We start from the raw sequence: 21,306 nt of genomic DNA on the forward strand, positions 1-21,306 counted from the left end.
TAGCAAATGCTGAATCATTTAGTTGAATTGATTCTTGCAGTTTATATTTTTCCTTTGCGCTTTTATATGAAAACATCTTGTGACACTATTTACCAAACTCATATCAAAGTTGCAGTGTGTCCTACCACCAGGGGGCTCTCAGTGAAAACAATAACCGAAAATGACCAACAGAGATGCACTATAGAAATAGAATTCCTGATTTGCACTGCAATTTCCTTGCAAAACATTCTACAATTGCTCTCAGCTCCAACCAGGAACACCACTTTGTAGAGTGCAATTTTTGTTGTAAAGACATTAAACAAAAAAAAAAAGAAAGATGCAGAGAGCTGAACAGTGGTAAAGCAGCTGCGACTGTTGCCTCACACAAAGAAGGTTCCCTGGTTCCAATCCCACACTGTAAGACTGAAAAGTACAAGGTTGTTAAAGAATGAGTTTTGTTTGTTATTTAAGCTCTATTTTCTTATTGAACACAATTTTACTTTTAAGTAAATTTAGTATTTCTTGTCATTGTATTCAACTTAGTGACAATTATCTCTTAATCTGCATAATTTTGGCCATTAGACACTTTTGCACCATGAGTGGAGTTGCCCACTTAGTTACAAAAGTCCCACCTGTGGAGACCAACTTCAACACAGAAGGATGTACTGAACTGTGGAAGAGCACTTCAGGGTCAAAGTGCGCCTTTCAGTCTTTTTTCTTGTAAATTAAGACAGATTATTTTGGGTGGCATGGTTGCTTAAAATTAAAATATTTGAAAGACATAGGGGGAAATTGCAGTGGATGAGAAACATGGAAATATATTCTAATGTGAGCTGTATTTAAAAAAAAAAAAAAAAAATAAAATAAAAAAAAAAAATATATATATATATATATATATATTCACTACTCAAAAGCTTTCATTTATCAGTTACGATATGTATTTTGAGTATTTTTTAACCATTCAACTTTACAGTGCATGCATGGGTTCTCTCAGATTAGGAGGTTTAGGAACAGTGACAGATTAGGATGAGGACTACCAATAGGTAAAAGCCAAAATCCTGAACTCCATAACCTCATTACAAAACACTTAATAAAGTTAAGTTAACGGTCTGTTTGAAGGAACAAAGCCCATCCTCCATGAAAACACTGTAACGAAGCAAATGTAGCTTAAGTGGCTCCTTCAGCTGTATAAGCTTATGGGTAACAACCAACAAAGCTATGTATTTAATGTAGCTAAGGCTACATAAGCAACGTAGCTACGTTTGATAAAGCTCACGTTGCTTAAGGTAACTCAGCTACAATGTCTTATGTAGTAACATTATAACTTAGATAACATAGCTATGTTCGCTTTAGCCAAAGCTAATGAAGCTAAAGAGAGCCACCATTTGTGTGAATACTTCTTAAAAGGATCTATACTTAATTTAATCCGGTTTAGACCCCTTGGCAAAAAAGGAGGTACCACTAAACTGCTGTTTATGAATGAAGTCTCACATGAACGGTCTGCAGGAGGGGCCGTCAGAGATGTACGGTCTGCAGCCAGACTGTTTTGGAAATTTGAAGGACAGACTGAACAGTCGATGGCAGAGATTAATTGTGGTCTATGACAAGTAAGCAGCAGAAAACATGCATGAGAAAGAACTGAACTGCACCTTCCAGTAACAGTTCATGCTTCTTTCTATAGCAGTCTTTGATGTAACATCTAGCATTTCCATCTCCACAGCGGCAGCCATGACAAGACAAGACAAAGACCATTCCAACTATTAAAATCATGAATTTCTCTGGCTTTGAAAATGGTTTGAAATATTTGAGGTGATTTAAAATACTCAACTTTAAATATACATAAAGAGAAGCCATGCATTAATTAGGCAAATATTTCAGTGTAAAAATTCTACATATTGACCTTTAATATAGTACATTTTTCAAAGGTTATAGTAATACTAGATGTAGCCATTTTTATGGATGCGATAGATACAGTTTCAAAACAGGCAGCATTGTTGTAATCTACTAACTGGTAGCCTTTCACCTCTGAAAGAAGCAAACCGGATTATTTCCATAGGTGCACTTGTTTCTCATCTTTGCAAGTCAAGAAAATGGAAGCCAAACAATCCCCTCCCTTAATCGTAGAAAACCCTAAAGTCCTTTTTAATTTTTTTTCCTCTCCTGGCTGTGAGAGCAGTGGTGCAGATGCAACTTAACACTCACTACACAGGATATCTGGGCCTGAGGATTAGCTGGAGATAGCTGGAGATCAATCTACATAAACCCCCCTGGAGCCTCTTCTCTCCTTCCTTCTCCTTCTCCTCTTTCCTTTTTTTCCCTTTCTGATCTCGAAAGAAAGGGTGCCCCCCCAGAGAGCATTCTGGGTATTTAGAAAGCGGACTATGATCAAAGGGGTTATGAGGCTGCGGACTCTGTGATCCTAAGGCATGTGGTCCGTTCCCTACAGTTTTCCCACAACAAAAGGTCCTGCTTGTAAGGACGGGGGTTTGTTTGTGTGCATGCAGGATGAAAGCATGTGGGCTTTGGGAAAACAACCTTTTGCAAACTTCTATTAGCATATTCTCAATTACACCTGTTTCTCTTTTAAATGTCCAATCAATAAGCCATCAATTCTTTCTATGTGTTGTTAATGTCATGCTGAAGTTACAAAGCCTATAAGCCTACCTTGGTTACGGTTTGCAACACCGAGAGATGAAGCATTTGCTCGATCTGTGTGGAAATGGGAAAGGTTATAAATTACATCCAGTTGTCATATAAACTCATGCTGTTATGTTGTTAAAGAAGAGGGACAGCATGCACAAATCCTTATTGTGTATGAATATCTAAATGTTAACTGGGCTGATTTGCCTCCTAGTTATTGAAACATCTGCTGCAGGAGAAGATGGGCTAATGTAGAATAGTGTGCATGCAACTGAAATGAGTGATACTTCCACAAGATGAAGGGAGAGACGTACACATGGTAGCTGCTTTTGTGATCCAGCATGAGGAGTCACATGGTAGCTGCTTTTGTGATCCAGCATGTGGAGTCACCTTCAGGCATCAACATGCGTGGGGATACATGGTGGGAAGCAGGTATTCATAAGAAATGGCTTTCTTTTCTTTGGCTCTGGGCAAATATCTGTCTGTGAGCTTATGGCAAATATTCAAGTGTGGAAAGAAGGGTGTGAAATCTCAGTATTACCTACTGTTTCACTGATTCAAATATCTCACGATATTTCATCAACTATACTCCATCTTAAACTTTTAAATGCTGCATGTTAGCTGAGCATTATATACTTCATTTTCTGTGCAGTCTTTTGCAAACCATTATGCAGAATTTCAAGGTGATTTATATCTTAAATAGATTATCACTGAGTTCAGACACCTTTGAAACAGCCATTGCTTTCAGTTCATTTCCAATTATCCATGTGCAAAATTATCATCTAAAAGCTGGCTCACACTAGGGCTGAGTGATACATTGTATTTCATCTGTGATTGCAATGTGTGCATGTGAGCGGTCACATTGCAGGATGAGCCATAGCTGTCATGGGACTTAAAGCACATCATGCTAACACTTCTGTGTTGTGAGATGTTATCTAAAGGTGTGTACCGAACACATGTATGTGCATGCAGACTGTGTGTGTTTCCTGCATGTAAAAATGTTCAGGCTAAAGGCGACACTGCTGCTGTTACATATACAACAGCATGAGTGTGAGTGTATTCAAACTATCAGCAACACCTTGTTTTCCTGCTCATTAATGTTGTGGCCAAATAATTGACTTGTGTACAGCACAATGGTGGGGGCTGCAGACGTCTACTATGGGGTGACCTCGACCGTGGGGCATGAAGTGATCTACATTACCCAAGCCAAAATCAGAATGATGTACTTAATGATGCATATTTTGTTCCAGGGGCTACAGTTAGGGGATATTTTTCACAAAAACAGAATTTTATTAAGAAAAAAAATATGCAAATGAAGGAAACTCAAAGAGGGTTAGGTTTAGGCACCCAAACCCTAAAGGTTAGGGCAGGGGTGTCCAAACTTTTTCCACTGAGGGCCACATACAGAAATATTAAAGGATGTTGCGGCCACTTTAATATCCACAAGGCAGGGTATATGATATTAATTAAGTCAGAAGCAGAATAAAGGGGGAGCTGGGGTGGAGGAAGGTTGCAAGAGCAGCTTGCAGAAAGAGCTGCAAAGTCTGGCCAAGCAAGAGCAGTTTGAATAAAGCAGCATGAAAGCAACTGGCCACAGCTGATAAGGGTTTCTGTGAGATCAGCTGATTGGGGCAGAGCTTGACTCCGTAGCCTTCTAACCTTAAAAGTCTGGTTTAATGGCTAACAAGGCAAATAGGCAATGATTCCCAGGTTTTTGGGGATGTAAATCAGCTTTCAGGGGGCCCCTGTCTGATCCTAGCTGCCACTGACTCAACCTCTGGAAATGGTACTGCTATTTGCTGCCAAAACTCATCAGGGAGTTAGTGGGGCGAATCAAAACTAGACTTCGGGCATTTGGCCCCTTGGCCATAGTTTGGACACCCCTGGGTTAGAGTAAGGGGGAGGGGGATATAATCAAAAATAACACACCACAAACTAAGGAAAAACCCAACAAGGGTTACATCACTTCTAGCTGCACGGTCCACTGTAGAGGTCTGCAGCCAGATGCCTCGCCTCTTTTTTTCACTGTTTCCAACTCTTTCCACTGTCTTACCCCCCCACACACACACACACTCCCCACCCCCCCCTTCCCTCGATATGAAAACTGTTTTCCATGCCAATACATTTTGTTGAAATCAATTTAACTAAATACTTGCACACATGTGCATTATGGTTCCAGTGCACAGGGGCTTTTCACACATGCCCAGTGTGGTTTCATTCAATAGCCATGCACACGCAGGTGGACTAAAATAAAAACAACACTTTTTGTGCATAAATCATGGACTTACAGCTTCTCTCACCTAACCTGTTTCGTTTTTTTTTTTTTTTGCTGAATGTTTTATTTGTAGTGTATTTCTGTTGTTGCATTTGTTTTAGACTTAGCTTTGTTTCTATTGCATCATATCTGAATTTGCTGCACGAATATACATTGTTTTGGCATCTGCTTATCATATGACCTCAGTGGCCACCATAGGCAAGATTGATTTCAAAAAGCAAGCATGGTTTGCACAGCAGCTAGCAGAAATATGGAGTGTAAAAGCTTTAAATTGGCATAAGAGTAAACAAAAATGTACTTATTGTGTCAATAGGATGATGAAATTCTACTTATTTCAAAAGCAGTTTTTTGATTTCAAAGATCTTTCTGGAACTATTGCCACTGTAAAAGCTGCACTGGTTTACTACCAGTTATAAACATCGAGTACTGAGATGTTATTGGTGAATGAATGCTTTGTTGATTTTTTTTTCAGAACAAAAATTCTGCTGAATTGAAATGGTAATGCACGGCACAATGTGTGACACCAACATCAGGGAGACAAGAGTTAGTCATCACCGAGGGAGGAAACCGTTAGTCAGCATGCTAATTTATAAAGGTTGATCACTTACGCACTGGTCCATGATTACTGGGGATACCTGCAAAAGAGCAGAGGAAAAACATTTTATGATGCATTAGTCATGTCTGAAATGTAATTGTTTTATTTGTGCTGTTTCCCCAAGACATTTAAAATGACCGGCGCTTGGTCTCTACTCGTTCTCCTCTGTGTCCGCTGATTAACAGCAGCCGTGGCTCTGCAGTGAACCTGACTGCGGCATGGACCAACACCCGCCCTCCTCTGATGATAATCACAGGTCTGCTAGTGATTAAATGTCAACAGTACACAAAGTTCTCATTCATAAAAACTCTTTTCATCCACACACAATAAGTCCAGTTTGAAACAAAATGTTTGGAGTAAACTTCCGTCAACAATTCACAGACTTGTTTCATGGGACTGGTTAGAGCTGTCACCCTACGGCAAAAAGTTTCTGGTTTGAATCCTTGTTAACCATTGACTTTCTGTGTGGAGTCATTTCACTTTATGAAGTCATCTGCACCTTATTTTATCAACCCTTTAGCCTTTTCACTGTTTATTTTTCAATCTGTAACAAATTCCTTTTTCTGGTTAAGTTTATGTCACAATCTTCAATCTAAGGTGCTTATTTTCTTTCAAAATAAAAGCAGGTCAATTTTCAAACAAAAAATCAGTTACCATTAGACAGTACAAAAACTGAAGATGAAGCAGAAGCAATGCTAAATGCCAAATAGTGGACCTTCAAAATAGGAAGAGTAAACATGATTAGCGACATAAATTCTGTGATTTATTGCAAATAGAAAAAATAATAATTGAAAGCTTTAATATTTACTCATAAATTGACTTAAAAATCCTAAAAGTTGTGATCAATCTTATATGAACTCATTCTGTGCTACATGTTGTATCATTAAGGCTCATTTATGCTCTATTTTGTAATTAACTATTGATAAACAGAGCCGTCCGTTTGTACCCTGCCTTCAATTAATCTGTTTTTCTACACTCTACATTTCTACAAGTCATATTTTCCATTGGTACGTCTCTAGAAGTTCACAAATACAAACCAGATGTTGTAATAATACCGGTAATCTTGGAGCAGTGTTGACTAATGTAGGCAAAAGTTTAATCCCAAGCAGCAAAGCACAATAAAGAAGAATTTCACTTGTACTTGGAGAGGAAATGCTCAAGACAGTCTGGCAACCAGTGCATCTCTGAAGGCCACTCTCACAGACCGTTCTGAGATGCCACCTCTGTCAGAATGATAGTGCCATAATATGCCAGTCATCATTTCTCCAGTTTTAGATTTTTACCTCCGCCAAGGAGGTTCTTAGATCGGGTGGGTTTGTTCGTTTGTTTATTTGTTTGATTGTTAGCAACATGACTCAAAAAGTTCTGGATGAATTTTGATGAATTTTTTCAGGAAATGTCAGAAATGGCATAAGGAAGAACTGATTAGATTTTGGAAGTGATCCGGATCACCGTCTGGATCCAGGAATTTTTAAAAGGATTCTGTACTATTGGGAGACAGGGCTAATGGTGGAGGTCTGTGCTCTCGGAGTGCTTTCTAGTTTTATTTATTTACTTTCTTATTCTGCTTAATTCGTAAACAAAGTCTGGCAGTTACATTCATGGAATTACACCATTACACACAGACTAAGCAACATTTCATAAATAAAAAAGAGAAAAAGGTCAGAGGTCTAATCCAATGTAGTGACCGGATGTGTCTGGGCTGACAGATCTGTCAGCAGATCGGGATCCTTCACCTTCTGAGGACGTCAAAAACAGTTGAGTACAGCAACTCACGTGGCCAAGTAGATAGATATTTTAATCATTCAGTCTTAGATCTAATGTGTTGTATTGAACTGGGCCACTTCATTACTGCTAACTATAGAGGAAAATCCAAAGCAGACTGGCAGCATACTGTTCAGAATTAACAACCATCCTCACAACCGTTCATCAGAGACGCTGTACATCTCAGAACTGAAATGCACGCTAAAATTTTAAGGGAATGAAATCTGATTAAATTTACCTTTAGGATTAGAGTAAGGGGTAAAGTAAGGGTTAGGATGGCAAAAGTTAAAAACCTGACCTGCAAAACCTGATTACAAAATGTTGAATAAAGCAGAGTCAACAGTCTGCTACCAGGAAAAAGCTTGTCCTCCATGAAAACATGATAATGTGCTACGTCATCACAGCCAATGATAATGTGCTATGTATTCACAGCCAATGACAATGTGCTACGTCATCACAGCCAATGATAATGTGCTATGTATTCACAGCCAATGATAATGTGCTACGTCATCACAGCAAATGATAATGTGCTATGTATTCACAGCCAATGACAATGTGCTACGCCATCGGACGACGCAGGTCCCAGACAGATCAGCCTGTACATCTCTGGTACCCACACTGGGATTAAACCATGTATGGACCCATTTTATAAGTAGTGACATAAATGTCTACATGATTAATGTAACTACATAAGGTGATGTAGCTTAGTTAGCTTTACCAACATGAGCTTTAGCAAACATGGCCAAAGCTAATGGGGTTACTGTAGCTACAGAGCTTACTTTGCTGCTTTTAAGCTTAGCTTGAGCTATGTAAACCAAGTAGCTATGATGTCTGTGTAGCTAACAGAACTACGTAAACTACGCATGCTGTGTTAGAACGTTTATATGGAGGACAAGAAATGCCTGTTAGCAGACTGTTTACTAGGCTTCTACAAATGTTCTGTAATTAGTATCACAGGTCAGGTTTTAAACTCAGGTTTTTGCCTTTCTAGCTGCGACCTTAACTCTTACCTCGACCCTAAATGGAAGTTTAATTCAATTTTATTTTGAAAGTTTTAGCATGTATTTCTGTTCTGAGATACGTATACGATGTCTCAGATGTACGATCTGCAGCTAGATGATGTTAGCCTACCTACTGTAGGTACAGAGACTGAACACTGCAGCAGTAAAGGTCGGCCTAAGACCAATGGAGCTGCAAAGGAGTTGTGGAGGCCTGTCTGAGACAGCGACCCATAATGGATTGATTTTTTTAACATCCAATCCAAGATAACAGACTGTCGTGACCATATAGATAGTCATATGTTTTAAAACACACAGATCTATTTTTATTAATGGGAGTATAAATGAGCCTGATCAGTGTATGGCTAAATCCTTCATAAAATACTTTAAATATTTTACTTAAATAGATAAAAAAGAACTTTTTACCCCTGTTTGTGAGTTACACATAGGCAGCAGCTGAAAGACTGATAAAAAAAAAAGTCCCTCGAGCGCTGACAGAGAAGCTCTGTTTGCAATTTGGAGCTGACTCTGACAACCCCTGATGGCGCCTTTGTCTTCCCCAAACGTGTTATCAGTGTCTGTCTGTGTATTCACCATCTTTGTGTTTATTAGTTTAATCAGCAGGCATATTCCAGCCTATAATTAGTGCAATTTCTGATACGTTCTCCAAGCTTTGCTGCTTTGTCCTTCTCTAATTATGTTTCAGCTGGGCCTCATATTGTTTGCAACCCATTCATCACTTCATTAGCAGTTTGGGTCCGTCACAGCAACTGCTGGCATTCGCAGCAACACTGCAGCAGCCAGAAAAAGCATGGATTTTAAGCTCCAATTTGCAAGAAAGCAAGCAAGCTGCAATCCCGAACCAATAGTTGTTCTGTGCGAGAAATGGAGGGCAAACAATGTTGGCCTTTGAAGTCCAAACACTTTCTACAGTCTGATCAAAGTCTGAGCTGCAGCCCTTCTTAACCTGTGAACCTGCTCTGGAACGCGAGATGAGTTGACGCTCCCTGCAAAGTGGACTGTCAACATAATTCTCCAAGTGATTCCTCTTCTGCACTGTGAGCAACTCGCAGCTTCTTTTAGGGAAACCTCGGATTTGAATCACTATCAGTCACTCTGTGCTGCTGACAGCTATGGCCCATAGCAACAGAGGGCTCCATTTTTGGCTCTAATTTATTAGATGAAGGGTCACATATGTCCATATATCTGAATGTGCCGGGATTTAAATTTGTAATAGACCTCGCCCTGTTCCTACCTATGAGATAAATGACTTCTATGATTAAAGAGGAAGACATGATGACAGATGAAAGCTATTAAACCATAATTACATCTTGCACGTTCAGCATATTTGTCTTCATATGAGGCCTGTATGTTTAATATCTCTACAAAATATGAGCTCCACATAATGAACAAAGGCAGAGGCTTTACTTATAAGAGAAATAAGAATAATTTAAGCCAAAACCGTGTTCACTGAACACCTGAGGGACCAATATTGTTACGTCACGTCCATGTGCAACATTATTGCATTTTATGCTGCTGCCAAACAAGTGTGCTAATATTGCTTTTGATATGGCTAGACCCCTGGTTTCATCAGTTCGGTGCAGATGCGGCCAAGTGTTGGATTTTTTAATAACGGCCTGTCAATCTGACAGTGAGCAGCACATTGCAGGGAGGCTCATAACACAGAAGAGGTGCAGAGGTAAATCCAGCAATATCTCCTTAGAGTTCACAAACTCCTCGCAAAAACAAACTCCCACATGCAATCAAATGTGCAGCATGTGAGCATAGGCTGTTAGGAGCGCACACCACACCGCCTCACAAGACACGTGTTAATACAAATGTGTGTAATCCTTTAATTCATCATGAAAAAACAGCCCAAAAAAGAGCAAAAGAAAGTGTAGCGAATGTTGATATGTGCTTCCTGGATCAATAGCAATATCATATCTGTGTACAAATCTAATCCCAGCATCCATGTCTGAGAATCTGAGGCACACAATCAAAACTGAGCATCTGAAAAACCTGCTGTCAATCCCCGCAGACTGCTGCCACGTTGAGTCTCTGACTGTAAGGCTGAATCAGTGTGAGCGCAAGACCAGAGGGCTAGATCTTCCACCATCTGGCCCTCGCCTGGCCGTCCACCACCCCATCCCTGAGTGGCTGTATTAGATTTATTGAGGCAATGAGCCCCCCGCCTCAGGCACGGGATTTGATAAATGTGACTCAACTCCCGTCCAAGATTATAATGGGGATAATTCAAAAGAGCACCTTCTGCCTCAGAGATACCATGTGAACAGGCAGGAAAATATCCAGCGTTAGTTCAGCCTTAATGGAAGAGTACTAAATTCAATGTTAGAGTACGAGAAGGACGGATCTTCATGTTAGGCTGATACTAAATGAATTAAACATATCTGACTAATCAGTTCCCAGCAGAACTGAAACAACTGCTCATAACTATACACAAAATTTGACAGGACTCCTTTGAGAAGGGCTCATATTATTGATAAAAATGGATGTTTTAAATGTTTAAGATACAGTTACAAGGAATATCAAGCTTTAGCAGCTGAGATGGGAGAGACTCTGCATACAACAGCTGTTACTTGGGTTCTTCACCAGTCAAAGCTTTATGGGAGAGCAGAAAAGAGAAAGCCACTGTTGAAGAAAACTGATTAAATCTAGACTAGAGTTCACCAGAAGTCATGTGGGAGACTCCACAGCCAGGTGGGAGAAAGTACTTTGGTCTGATGAGACCAAAATGGTGCTTTTTGACCATCAGACAACACATCAAACACTGCACATCAGTAAAATTGGTAAAATGAATGTGGCTAAATATAGGAAAATCCTGGATAAAAATCTTATTCAGAGTAGGTGGACTCAGGGTGGACCCCTGTGCAATCTGACGGAGCTTGAGCAGTTTTGCAAAGAAGAATAGAGTAAAATGTGCAAGCCTGATTGACACCTATCCATGCAGACTCAGTAATGTGATTGCAGCCAAAGATGCATCTACTTAACTCTGACTTGAAGGGGAGAATATTTAGGGAGTCACTTATTTTATGTTACATAATTCTATTTACACAGGAAAATATGGGGAGTAATTTTTCCAGAGTTATAAATATTTTACTCAAATACAGTCAAATGTATCTTTTTAGTGTATTTATTACCATCCTCTTCCAGGGTTCAAGTATTTCCTATTTTATTTGCTGATGACACTACACTTGTTCTGTAAATGTAAATGTACTTTATTTATATAGCCCTTTACAACACCCTACCTTGTTAACATTATACTACAGTTTAGTTTATCCTTACCTCACCTATTGCCATATAGTATGGGCTAGTACCTCTCCTTTCAATCTCAACAAACTACATCTAATATAAAAAACATTGTGTAAGACTAGCAACAAATTCCCCACCCAAACAGCCAAAAGCACCTCTTTTTTCTTGATTCAGGATCCTAACGATTTATGACATAACTATTTTACAAATCTGTACATTCATTTACAAATCAAAATATATGACTCATAAACTCCCCACTCATTTCCAACTATATATTTCTGATAATTCCAACTACCACACATACCCATAAAATATTTTAAACTGTTGGAAGTTTAAAATATTCACATCAAATATCATTACAGAGAATAACGCCTTGAAAATAACACTACTTCGCTTCCTACACTATCTTACTTGCCTTTTTTTCCCTCTTTTTTTCCATGTTTGTTTTGATATCTACTCTTATCACTACTGGCTCGTGAAGATAACCACTTAACATGGTGAGGTTTAGCTTAATTAAAAGCCCTCTCGGGTTTCCTTACCTCACCTGCACAAATCCTCATATGTACTTCCCTTGTGAAAGCTGTACACTCAAATGTAATTCTTTTTTTATTATTGTGCAAACATAAAATAATGATAATAAAAATAAATAAATAAGTAAAACCACAGAAGCAATTCTGCTGGAGTAAAACTTTAACCACTTACGTTTTAATTTAGTTATCATTGCTCATGGACAGTCACCGCTGCAGCTCGTTAGGTGTCCCAGGTGTCCCAGCTAATCCTTGGCAATCAAGACCTCCTCACCTCGTTATGAACTTTCAAACACCTGTGTACTTCAGCTTCTAATCAGGTAAGGTCAGCCACACTACAGGATTTTAAGCCCGATTTTAAGCAATATTTGACTCCCCCGACAATTGTGGGGGCGTATCCCGACTGAAGCTTCGTTGCAAATGATTATTTGTCAGAATAATCTGCATGTGTGTCGTGCCAACACCATTAATTCACTGCTCCAAATTGCCGTGTAGCCTCCCAGACCCTGAATCATGTGATATTTACGATTCAGGGTCTAGGTCGTAGTGCGGCTGATGGAGTAGCCACAACAACCAATAAAAGCAAGCAGACCAGGTAGCGTAATCAGACAGATAATACGTACTTTCACTGCTCTCAAGCATAAACACAACTGTACCTTAATTCCAGCCAGGATCTAATCCTGAGTCTTTCCCTTGTTTTATGGTCGGCAGGTATGTGGTCTCCAGTGATCTGACAGTCTGGCTGAGTCGTCTACTGTGTGTTCAGAGGATTAAAGATAAAAAAATTGTTTGAAACTCATACTATACTCATGTATGTGGTCTCCCATGGTTTTAGATCATCTAGTGTGTGGCTGGCTTAACCTGGCTCTTCTATAACCTTTGAATCCAGTGATCCATCTTCTGCCAACCACCAGCCTGTACACTTACGTCATTTGCACAATTGCTGTTGTCAAATAAACTCATTTAACTTTACTACCTCATAATGTGCTGAGCTGTTGGGTCCTTGTCATATGTTCATTTATTTAGTATTAGAGCATTAAGTCTAATACATATATATATATATGCAAAAAACGTTTTCTATTGTCCCTCTATTTATATGTAGCAAGACAGAAAAATTCTCTATCATAATAAGATGAAGATCCTTAACTAATTAGAGTAAGATATGGCTCTACATAAAGTGTTTCTTGTTTCTACATGGAGAAGAAATAGTTCTGTAATAAGTAGGATAAATTTCTATAAGGACTAAAATAACATCTCTATACAGTATGGTAAACAGCTCTAAAAGAACTAAGTGCAACACTTAGTCAAAAAACTGCCCTGTAATGAGTAAACTTTGTTCTGCATTACTGTTATTTAGAGTTAAATGAAACACTTTTGGAGTAAAAACAACTATGAAAACATTATTCTGTAAGCAGAGTGAATTTTACTCCAAAGAGATGGAAACAAAGGTTAGATTTATACGACTAAAATTGTGTTTAATTTGGGGAAAAAAAATGTGCTCAGGTAAATTTACTTTGTAATTGACATCATTTGTACAGATCTGTTTTCACTTGACATTTAAAAGGATTTGCTGTAATTTTTGTCAAAAAAGTCAAATTATATAACCTTTTAAACAGATGGATTCGCCCGTTGTCGTGTTTCTTACAGGCAAATCCATCTTGTAAAGCTCCTGTCTGAATCGTTTGGGCCCGGTGAGAAAGTGACCGGACCAATCTGGTGGGGGGAAGTACTTTCATGTGCAGCAGAGTCCACGTTAAGAGGCCAGTGCAAATATGGAGGAATGCTGCTAAAGTGCCAGTTTTATCAGAACTTAATGGCATTTCTTCATTACAAGAAGAACGAAGAACAGCAGTGAGTTGTTTTCTTTTCAAAAACGACAAAAGTCGTGTACTGACATGTCTACAGTCGCCATGGTTTGCATGAACTCTCTATGGAGTTTACTTCTTGGTTGTGGCAATTCCGATAACGGCTACGCCACATGTTTTGTTGCTCTGATTGGCCTGTGAAGATGTGACAGAACATTCATCAGATCAGTTTTTTTTCAAAGGCTCTGCCCTCTCCCAAACGCTGTCTATGGAAGGTTTACAAGATGGATGTGTAAAACACATCCATCTGATGTGCCAGGTTACAAACTATATTGATAATGATTAATTTACAAAATCAATAACAGGGTGAAACATCCAAGGGGTTATACACTTTTTATAGGCACTGTATGTAAATCACTGAAATTAAGTACTGGCTCAACTTTTCTAATTTTAGTGATTTAAATAGTGTCCCTCTACTGTATAGGGGTCCAATGTGACAAAGACCTAAAATTTGAAGTAATTTTTCAGGTTTTCTGTGGTTGTAATGTGATACAAATATTCATTTGTTTAAAAGAGAGGGAGAATGAAATGACAAGTCATTCCCGTGGTCAGCAAACCAGTTTCTGGTACTTTTGACTTCACTGTGGGAACAAAAGGAAATCAGCATCTTCACAAAGCTTCTCAGTAGATAGAAGCATGAAGTGCTCTAAAATCTCCTGGTAGACGGCTGACAGCACTGACTCTGGACTTGATAAAGCACATTAAACCAACAGATTGGACTTTACCCAAAGTAATGTAATATTTTGAAATTTTGGGTTTTGAATTTTTATGAGCTGTAAGCTATTTATCAAGATTAAAACAAAAAACAAGGCTTAAAATGTTTCACTTTGTTTGAGCTTAATCTAGAATATATGGAAATTTAACTCTATGAAATAAACCAGATTAATAAAATGAGCTTTTGCATGATATTCAATTTTTTAAAATGCACCTGTATATTCAGAGCCTGAAATGTTCAACTGCTTGCATAGTGTTTATCTACAATGTTCCAAAACCTTCCTTGGTGGGTGCATCTATTTGACCAAGGAAGGGGTACAAATAGGTGCTGGGTAATGAGGCAGACTAAAGCATGCCTTTTCTAGATTCACACAACCTCAGACATCCTTTCAGGGGAGTGACTGTGGTAATTTCCTCTTAAGAATCCAGCCACCCATAAACGTAAAGACAGTGTTTAAATCTTGAGTCGGCTGCTTTTTCCTCTTAGCTTATTTGATGGCTGCTGCTTTCTATTTGCTGGACCAGCCAGGAAAAGAGACTTACTTTAGATGGTATTTATTAGCCTGGAACTAAACTCCATAATATTTAACTTTGACTCAAACAGGAATTGCTCCTCAAACAAATTAAAACAATTGTTCTCTCATCCCAATATGAATTATGCCATCCACCAACTGACAATTTGTATGTAATTTGACCTGCTACTGTATGTGCTTCAAGCAGATTAGTAAAGAATCAGGTAATGTTGTAAAAAAGCCAAGGGCAGCGTCATAAAGGCACCCCAGGGCTGTGCAATTAGCAGGCAAGTTGAGCTGGAAATAAAACCTTTCCCTGAGAGAGAAATCAGTTTGACTGGCCTTGAATGTTTGCTCTGAAGTGTCCTTTACTGTCTCGTGAACAGATGGAGTTTGCTCAGTTGTCATGGAGATGGTTCCGTGGTCACTGCATTAACCTACATGTGGACCTTGGGTCAAGTTGTAACAGGTGTTCCTGTATATAAGCGTGAAGCTGTTGACCCTGTGTCTGTTCAAGAAAAGGCTCGGCCCTGGATGTGAAGAGATCAAACTGATTGGTGAGGAGTCAGTGGACGCGGAGACAAACATCAAGGAGGCCTCTCACAACCAACATCAAAGACAGGTGTTACAAAATGTTTCATCCTCCTTGCTCGCTGTGTGTTCAGACAGAATGTGGAGAGAATTTCAGACGGAGAGTGATTGCATAAAAAGACGATGGAAAAACACATTCAGCCTGGATGGTGCAAATAAGTGCAAAGGCACATCGCTGAGAGAAATAAACAAACTTAACCACGGGACGTATGGATCCATAGCCCCTTTCACACATGCACTGCACTCTAGGAAATTTACTGATACTTTTGGGGATGAACTGCATGTGTGAACACAAAGAGGTCAGTCTTTATCCTGACTTTATCTGCATTCACTTTTTCCTGGATAAAATTTCTAAAAAATTAGTTGACCTGATGTTAAATTGCTGCAGGAAATGAGCAAATTCACTGTATTGTACATGTATTGTGCATCATTTCTGATCAAGCTGGCACAATGGCTGCATCCACACAGATCTATTCTTTGGTTGCCATGTTTACAGACTTGCAACCACTTCACTAAACCAACCTGTAGCAACTGCCTCTTTCTCCTCAGATGACTCTGGAACAAGCTTTCTGATGACAGACATGGAGTCTGGCCAATCCATCTGCTTTGCAGGGTTAAACCTGCAGTAGAGCTGCCAGGATGCCTGCAATAACTGCCCTTCACCGTCAGGATCGTTTCGTGTAGGCAACACGTACACTGGAACCTGAACATGTGGAGTAATGTTACATTGAGCAACAAGTCCAGATTCTGCCCACGGCAGTTGGATCATAGGCTCAAAGCGTGGAGAAGATGCGGATAACACAGTGCTGATTGCTGCACCGATAGAGTAACATGTTTTGGTGGAGGCAGTGTGATGGTGTGGGGCAACATCTCCCTCACTGGAAAAACGAGGCTTGTCATCACGGGAGGCATCATCTCAATGCAGAGAGATATCGAGATGAGATTCTGCAACCAGTGACAATCCCAGATCTCCACTTTCTGGGGCTGAACTCTATCCTCTAAGATGACAACACTGACCCCCACAGAGCGGGGTTTATCAGAGACTACCTCCAGAATTTGGGAGAGGAGAGGATGGGATGACTTGCCAGCAGTCCTGACCTTAACCCCACTGAACACTTGTGGGATCAGCATGCTGTTTGTGCCAGAATGGCCAACACATCTACACTGGCTGACTTGTGACAAATGCCGATTGAAGAATAGGATGCCATCCCACAGCAGTGTGTGACCAGGCTGGTGACCATCATGAGGAGGAGATGCCAGGTTGTTGTGGCTCTGTATGGTTCTTCCACATGCTACTGAGGCTCCTGCTTGTTCGATGGTTAAATTGTTAAACTGCCAGTGTGTCTGGTTTCTTCAGACTTCAATCATCCAATCCAATCAACAACATCAAACAAGAGTCAATGGATATAAGCTGTTTGCAAATACATGTTCCTTACAAATGTGGCACCATCCATAAGGAAAAGAAACAGGCTTTCCAATTGTATAAGATATAACCTACCAAACACAAATTTCCTTACTTTTTGCGCTAGATTTAGATATATTTAAGTGAAACAAGCACTGACAGTCTTATGTTTTTATCAGGTTTGCAGAATTGTTTGTATTTTTCAGTATCATTCTCACTAAATATTAATATCTACTGTGGAAACTGAGAATGGGCCCATAATTGAAAGATACTCATACTACTGACTTGCAGTGATAAATGAGGAGAAAGGCTGAAAATAACAAAAGGGTTCAGATACTCAAAGACACTCTGACAGACATAATTAATGCAACAGCTATGCATGGCTTAAAGGCAAGGCAGGACACAAACCTTTTGTAAAAATAGAATTAAGAACAGGCCAAGATATTTAGAGAAAGACTATGTGAGTTTAACTGTTAAAAAGATGAAAAAATAAGTTTGCATAACACTCTAAGACCGAAAGGTTGAAGGCTGTTGAAAAAAAAAAAAGAGTTGTGCTAACTTAAAAATCCAAAACAGCTATTAAAGCCAAGTTAACTGAACACATTTTTGGTTATAAATTACAAGTATTTAATTACTGCAAAGTTTAAAGTTAATCTGCAAAGTTTTCCCAGAATGCCCTTGGGGATAGGACAGTTTTGCACCATGAGTGAAGTTGCTGACTGAGTTAGACAAGTCAGAAGTTGTGTGGAGCAACCACAGTACACAAAGAATGGCACACTGAACATGGTGGAAAACAGATTTATGGGTCAGTGTGCACCTTTCAGTTATACCCTCAGAAATGGGTGATATGATTTTTTAAAAAGTCGAAACAATACCAATACTCTTTGATTTGATATTATCGATACTGATATAGATGAAAATACTTTTGAAGAAAGAATAAAATTTTGGACTTTCAAACATTCTAAATGTACACATTTCAGGCAAATAAAAAGACGTATGCAGGTCATTCAGAAATTAACTTAGGGAGAAACTTCAATCCAATTAAAATGTTTGTGCAATCAGGTGAAAAATAAAATGAATGAAATATCCTTATCATAGCACAAACTTTTATCTAAAATAAAAATATCTACAAAACAAAATTTCTTTTCTTTCAAAAAATTCAGATAGAAGGGCTACATGCTGCATGACAGCACAGGGGTTAGCGCTGTTGCTTCACAGCAAGAAGGTCCCTGGGTCAGGGTCTTGCTGTGCGGAGTTTGCATGTCCTCCCTGTGCATGTGTGGGATCAGAAATCTGGTTGTAAAGGGGGGAACACTGAGGACAGCCAAACACTCGCTCTGTGGACTTTCATGTGACATGGAGCAAAAGCCACCCAGCAAGCAAGCTGACCGAAGGGGGAGCTCAACAAACACATCCATGGCAACGATAAACAGAAAGCAGTCAGTTAGATGAACCAAAGAAATGGAGGACCAACTTGTTGGCAACAGCACAAGTTTTTACAAGACTGAAAAAACTAATCAAGTTAATCACATCACTATGCTGTGATTAAACATGTTAAATCACAGATTTTTTTATAGTTAAGAATATTTTGATGATGTCTCTAATAGGTATAGGTATGGGGATGGATTTTTATTAATACTGATACACTTAACGATACTCCTTATTGATACGAATCCTTATCGATACCACTATCAATACTTTCTATAGTTTGGTGGAAAGACAAAATAAGGGCATATATTTAAACTACAAGTGGTCTTAGCTGAGTAGTGCTTGAATTAAAAAGCTATGATTCAGTCTGTCACATCTATTGTATATCCCTCAAATATAAACACATATTCACACTGTATTTACTGAAGTGTCTCGTCAAAAACTAAATTTTCCCATTTTTATGTGACATTAGAACACATAACATGTAGAATACAGGTGTCTGATTTACTGAGGTTACCTGAATGCATCATATTTTCCATCTTTCAGCCTGTCAAGTTCGCTATTAAGCTTTGATTTGCCGATTCCTCTTAAGTTGTCTGCACTGGATTAATATTGTTAACAAACAGGACTTGCTCAAAGTTTTTGATCACTTTTCAGCATTTATCTGAGCAGCTGAAGAAGAAAACTTTCCTGAAGCAGCTGAAGAGAGTGGTATGACCATGGCTTGATCCCGTGTTGTTGTTAGCATCCTTGCTAACATTAGCAAAGATGTGCTTTGCCCAAGGATACTTAAGACTCGTTGTGCTTTGGTGTAAAGACAGTTCATCACTGCAGCATGTACCTACAATTTTGGTTTTATCTTAACTAACAATCTCCAGCTTTTTAAAAAGAAAATTGCCATTAAGCAGACCTGGGTCTGTCTCCTCACTCATCACTGCCGGCTGTGTCTGACCTGCCTGTACCCCCAGGCACGTAAACATCTGCGCTGGAGGACTACGGGAGGAAGTTGTGGTCAAACTTAGTCACGTGATTAAATTGTGTTTTTTTTTTTAACGCATTAAGGTTTCAATAATACAATGACTGTGGCAGCTAACAGCTAGCAGATTTAGATTTTTACTTTAAATTTGTATTTGACTGAATGAGAGTCGCAGTTTTGAGAGTTGGCTGTTGGTGAATGAATCTGTTAGCGTGGTGTGCTGTGTTTGTCATCTCTTTCCTCTCCATACACTGTAAGAATGAAGCACTTCAAACTGTCATTATTTGTTGTCCTGCATGGTAACTATCACATTTTTAGAATCTGTGGAGATTTTAAAAATCCTCTAGTGTGTGCCAGGCCTTAGGTCTCTCTTTGGAAGTCTTAGCAAATCAAAAATACTTGCTGAAGACATTTTGGAGAGCTGCAGCCCAGAGGCCAGGAGCTAATGTGATAAAGAGATATGACAAATCTCTCTCTCTCCAGGGCAAAGATTTGAAGTAAAAAAGGTATAATATTTATATTTTCAACCATGCAGATACGAGCCAGAGAAAAAGTGTTGTTGCTCTGACTAGGGCCAGCAGTATCTCTTTAGAATTAGCTGCCAGGCCTGTCTCTATCATGCTAATGTTAGAAGTAGTGCTATACTCACATATATTTGCTGTTCCTTTGGGTATTGGGAGGTAGGAGCCCACACTCCAGGCTCTTCCGTGGTAGTGCCTCTTGCAGCGGCTGCAGTCTGGCCCTGTGGTGTTGTGTTCACACTCACAGCCCAGCTTCCCCTTGTCAAACACACAGCTGTTGGCATGCAGGTTGCACTTGCACCTGAGACAGAAAGATAGCAAAAAAAAAGACAGACACATGAATAGGAATCATCCTGCACCCATGGAATCGATGCCCTCTGGAGGAGGGAACACAAAGTCTGCCCTTGCTGTGTTTATTTGTGCTTTTTCATGTTTTTTGACAGGGGGAAATTGAAATCCTGGTGGGTTATTTGACTTGGATCGTGCTTCCACAAAGCTTCATTATGCTCTCCTTTTAAAAAACAAGGCCTCATTTGTTGCTACCCCTGCGGAGAGAACAGCGATGCAAATAAGGCCACTTTTGCCTCTCTGAGAGCTAAATGAAAGGCACTCTGTGAGATTAACTAATTGAGCACAAAACAGGGATCTGATAGGAAGATGATAGCATGAAAAGAAGCAGCATAGCTGGAGAATTTCCTTTTTTCTCTTGCTTCAAAGTTACCGTGCTATTTGGCAAGGGAGCCTTCAGGCAGGAAAGGCTGCCGGTCTGCAGAGCTGGTTTATTAGACAGAAGTGTGGCAGAGCTGACAGATGCTTCTGACAGGAGAGGAGAGGAGGCCCAACGGCTTTCAACACTCAACCAAATCCACCCCCCGATCTGACCACACGGAGCAGGCGAGTGTGTATTCCCAAGTGTTTGTGGGAAAAACGACAAGCTGGGTGCAGTTGGAGCTGTACTTGTGTTTTTTACAGGCTAAATGAGAAAAGTTAAATTGTACCTAAACCCTTCTCACAAATGCAGTGCACTCCTGGAAATGTCTAAAATATCCTGGTTAGGATGCATACTTAAACACAGACTGTCTGATGTTTTTTTTATAATTCCACCAGCCCTCTGGTTATGTTTCTGCACAAAGTTGGGGTGGACCAATGTATGAAATGAGCCGGTAATGCTCAGTAAAATTCAACCAGATGAGGTTGGATGTCATGGCATTTATATCATGCAACTGTAGCACTGAAGCTGCTTTGTCCC

The 21,306-nt window shown here is 39.5% G+C and overlaps 1 protein-coding gene across 1 annotated transcript in view; it reads right to left on the reverse strand.

The window, feature by feature from the left end:
- Window positions 1-21,306, reverse strand: part of LOC121520611 (netrin-G1-like) — a 136,833-nt gene that overhangs the window by 15,349 nt on the left and 100,178 nt on the right. The window contains exons 4-6 of the mRNA XM_041804153.1: window positions 20,186-20,358; window positions 5,503-5,529; window positions 2,644-2,688 (exon numbers count right to left, since the gene is read on the reverse strand). Of these exons, the coding sequence (XP_041660087.1) occupies window positions 2,644-2,688; window positions 5,503-5,529; window positions 20,186-20,358 (245 nt within the window). The remainder of the gene's footprint in view (window positions 1-2,643; window positions 2,689-5,502; window positions 5,530-20,185; window positions 20,359-21,306) is intronic.

The sequence above is a fragment of the Cheilinus undulatus genome, linkage group 13, assembly GCF_018320785.1.
Source record: "Cheilinus undulatus linkage group 13, ASM1832078v1, whole genome shotgun sequence".
NCBI classification, from domain to species: domain Eukaryota; kingdom Metazoa; phylum Chordata; class Actinopteri; order Labriformes; family Labridae; genus Cheilinus; species Cheilinus undulatus.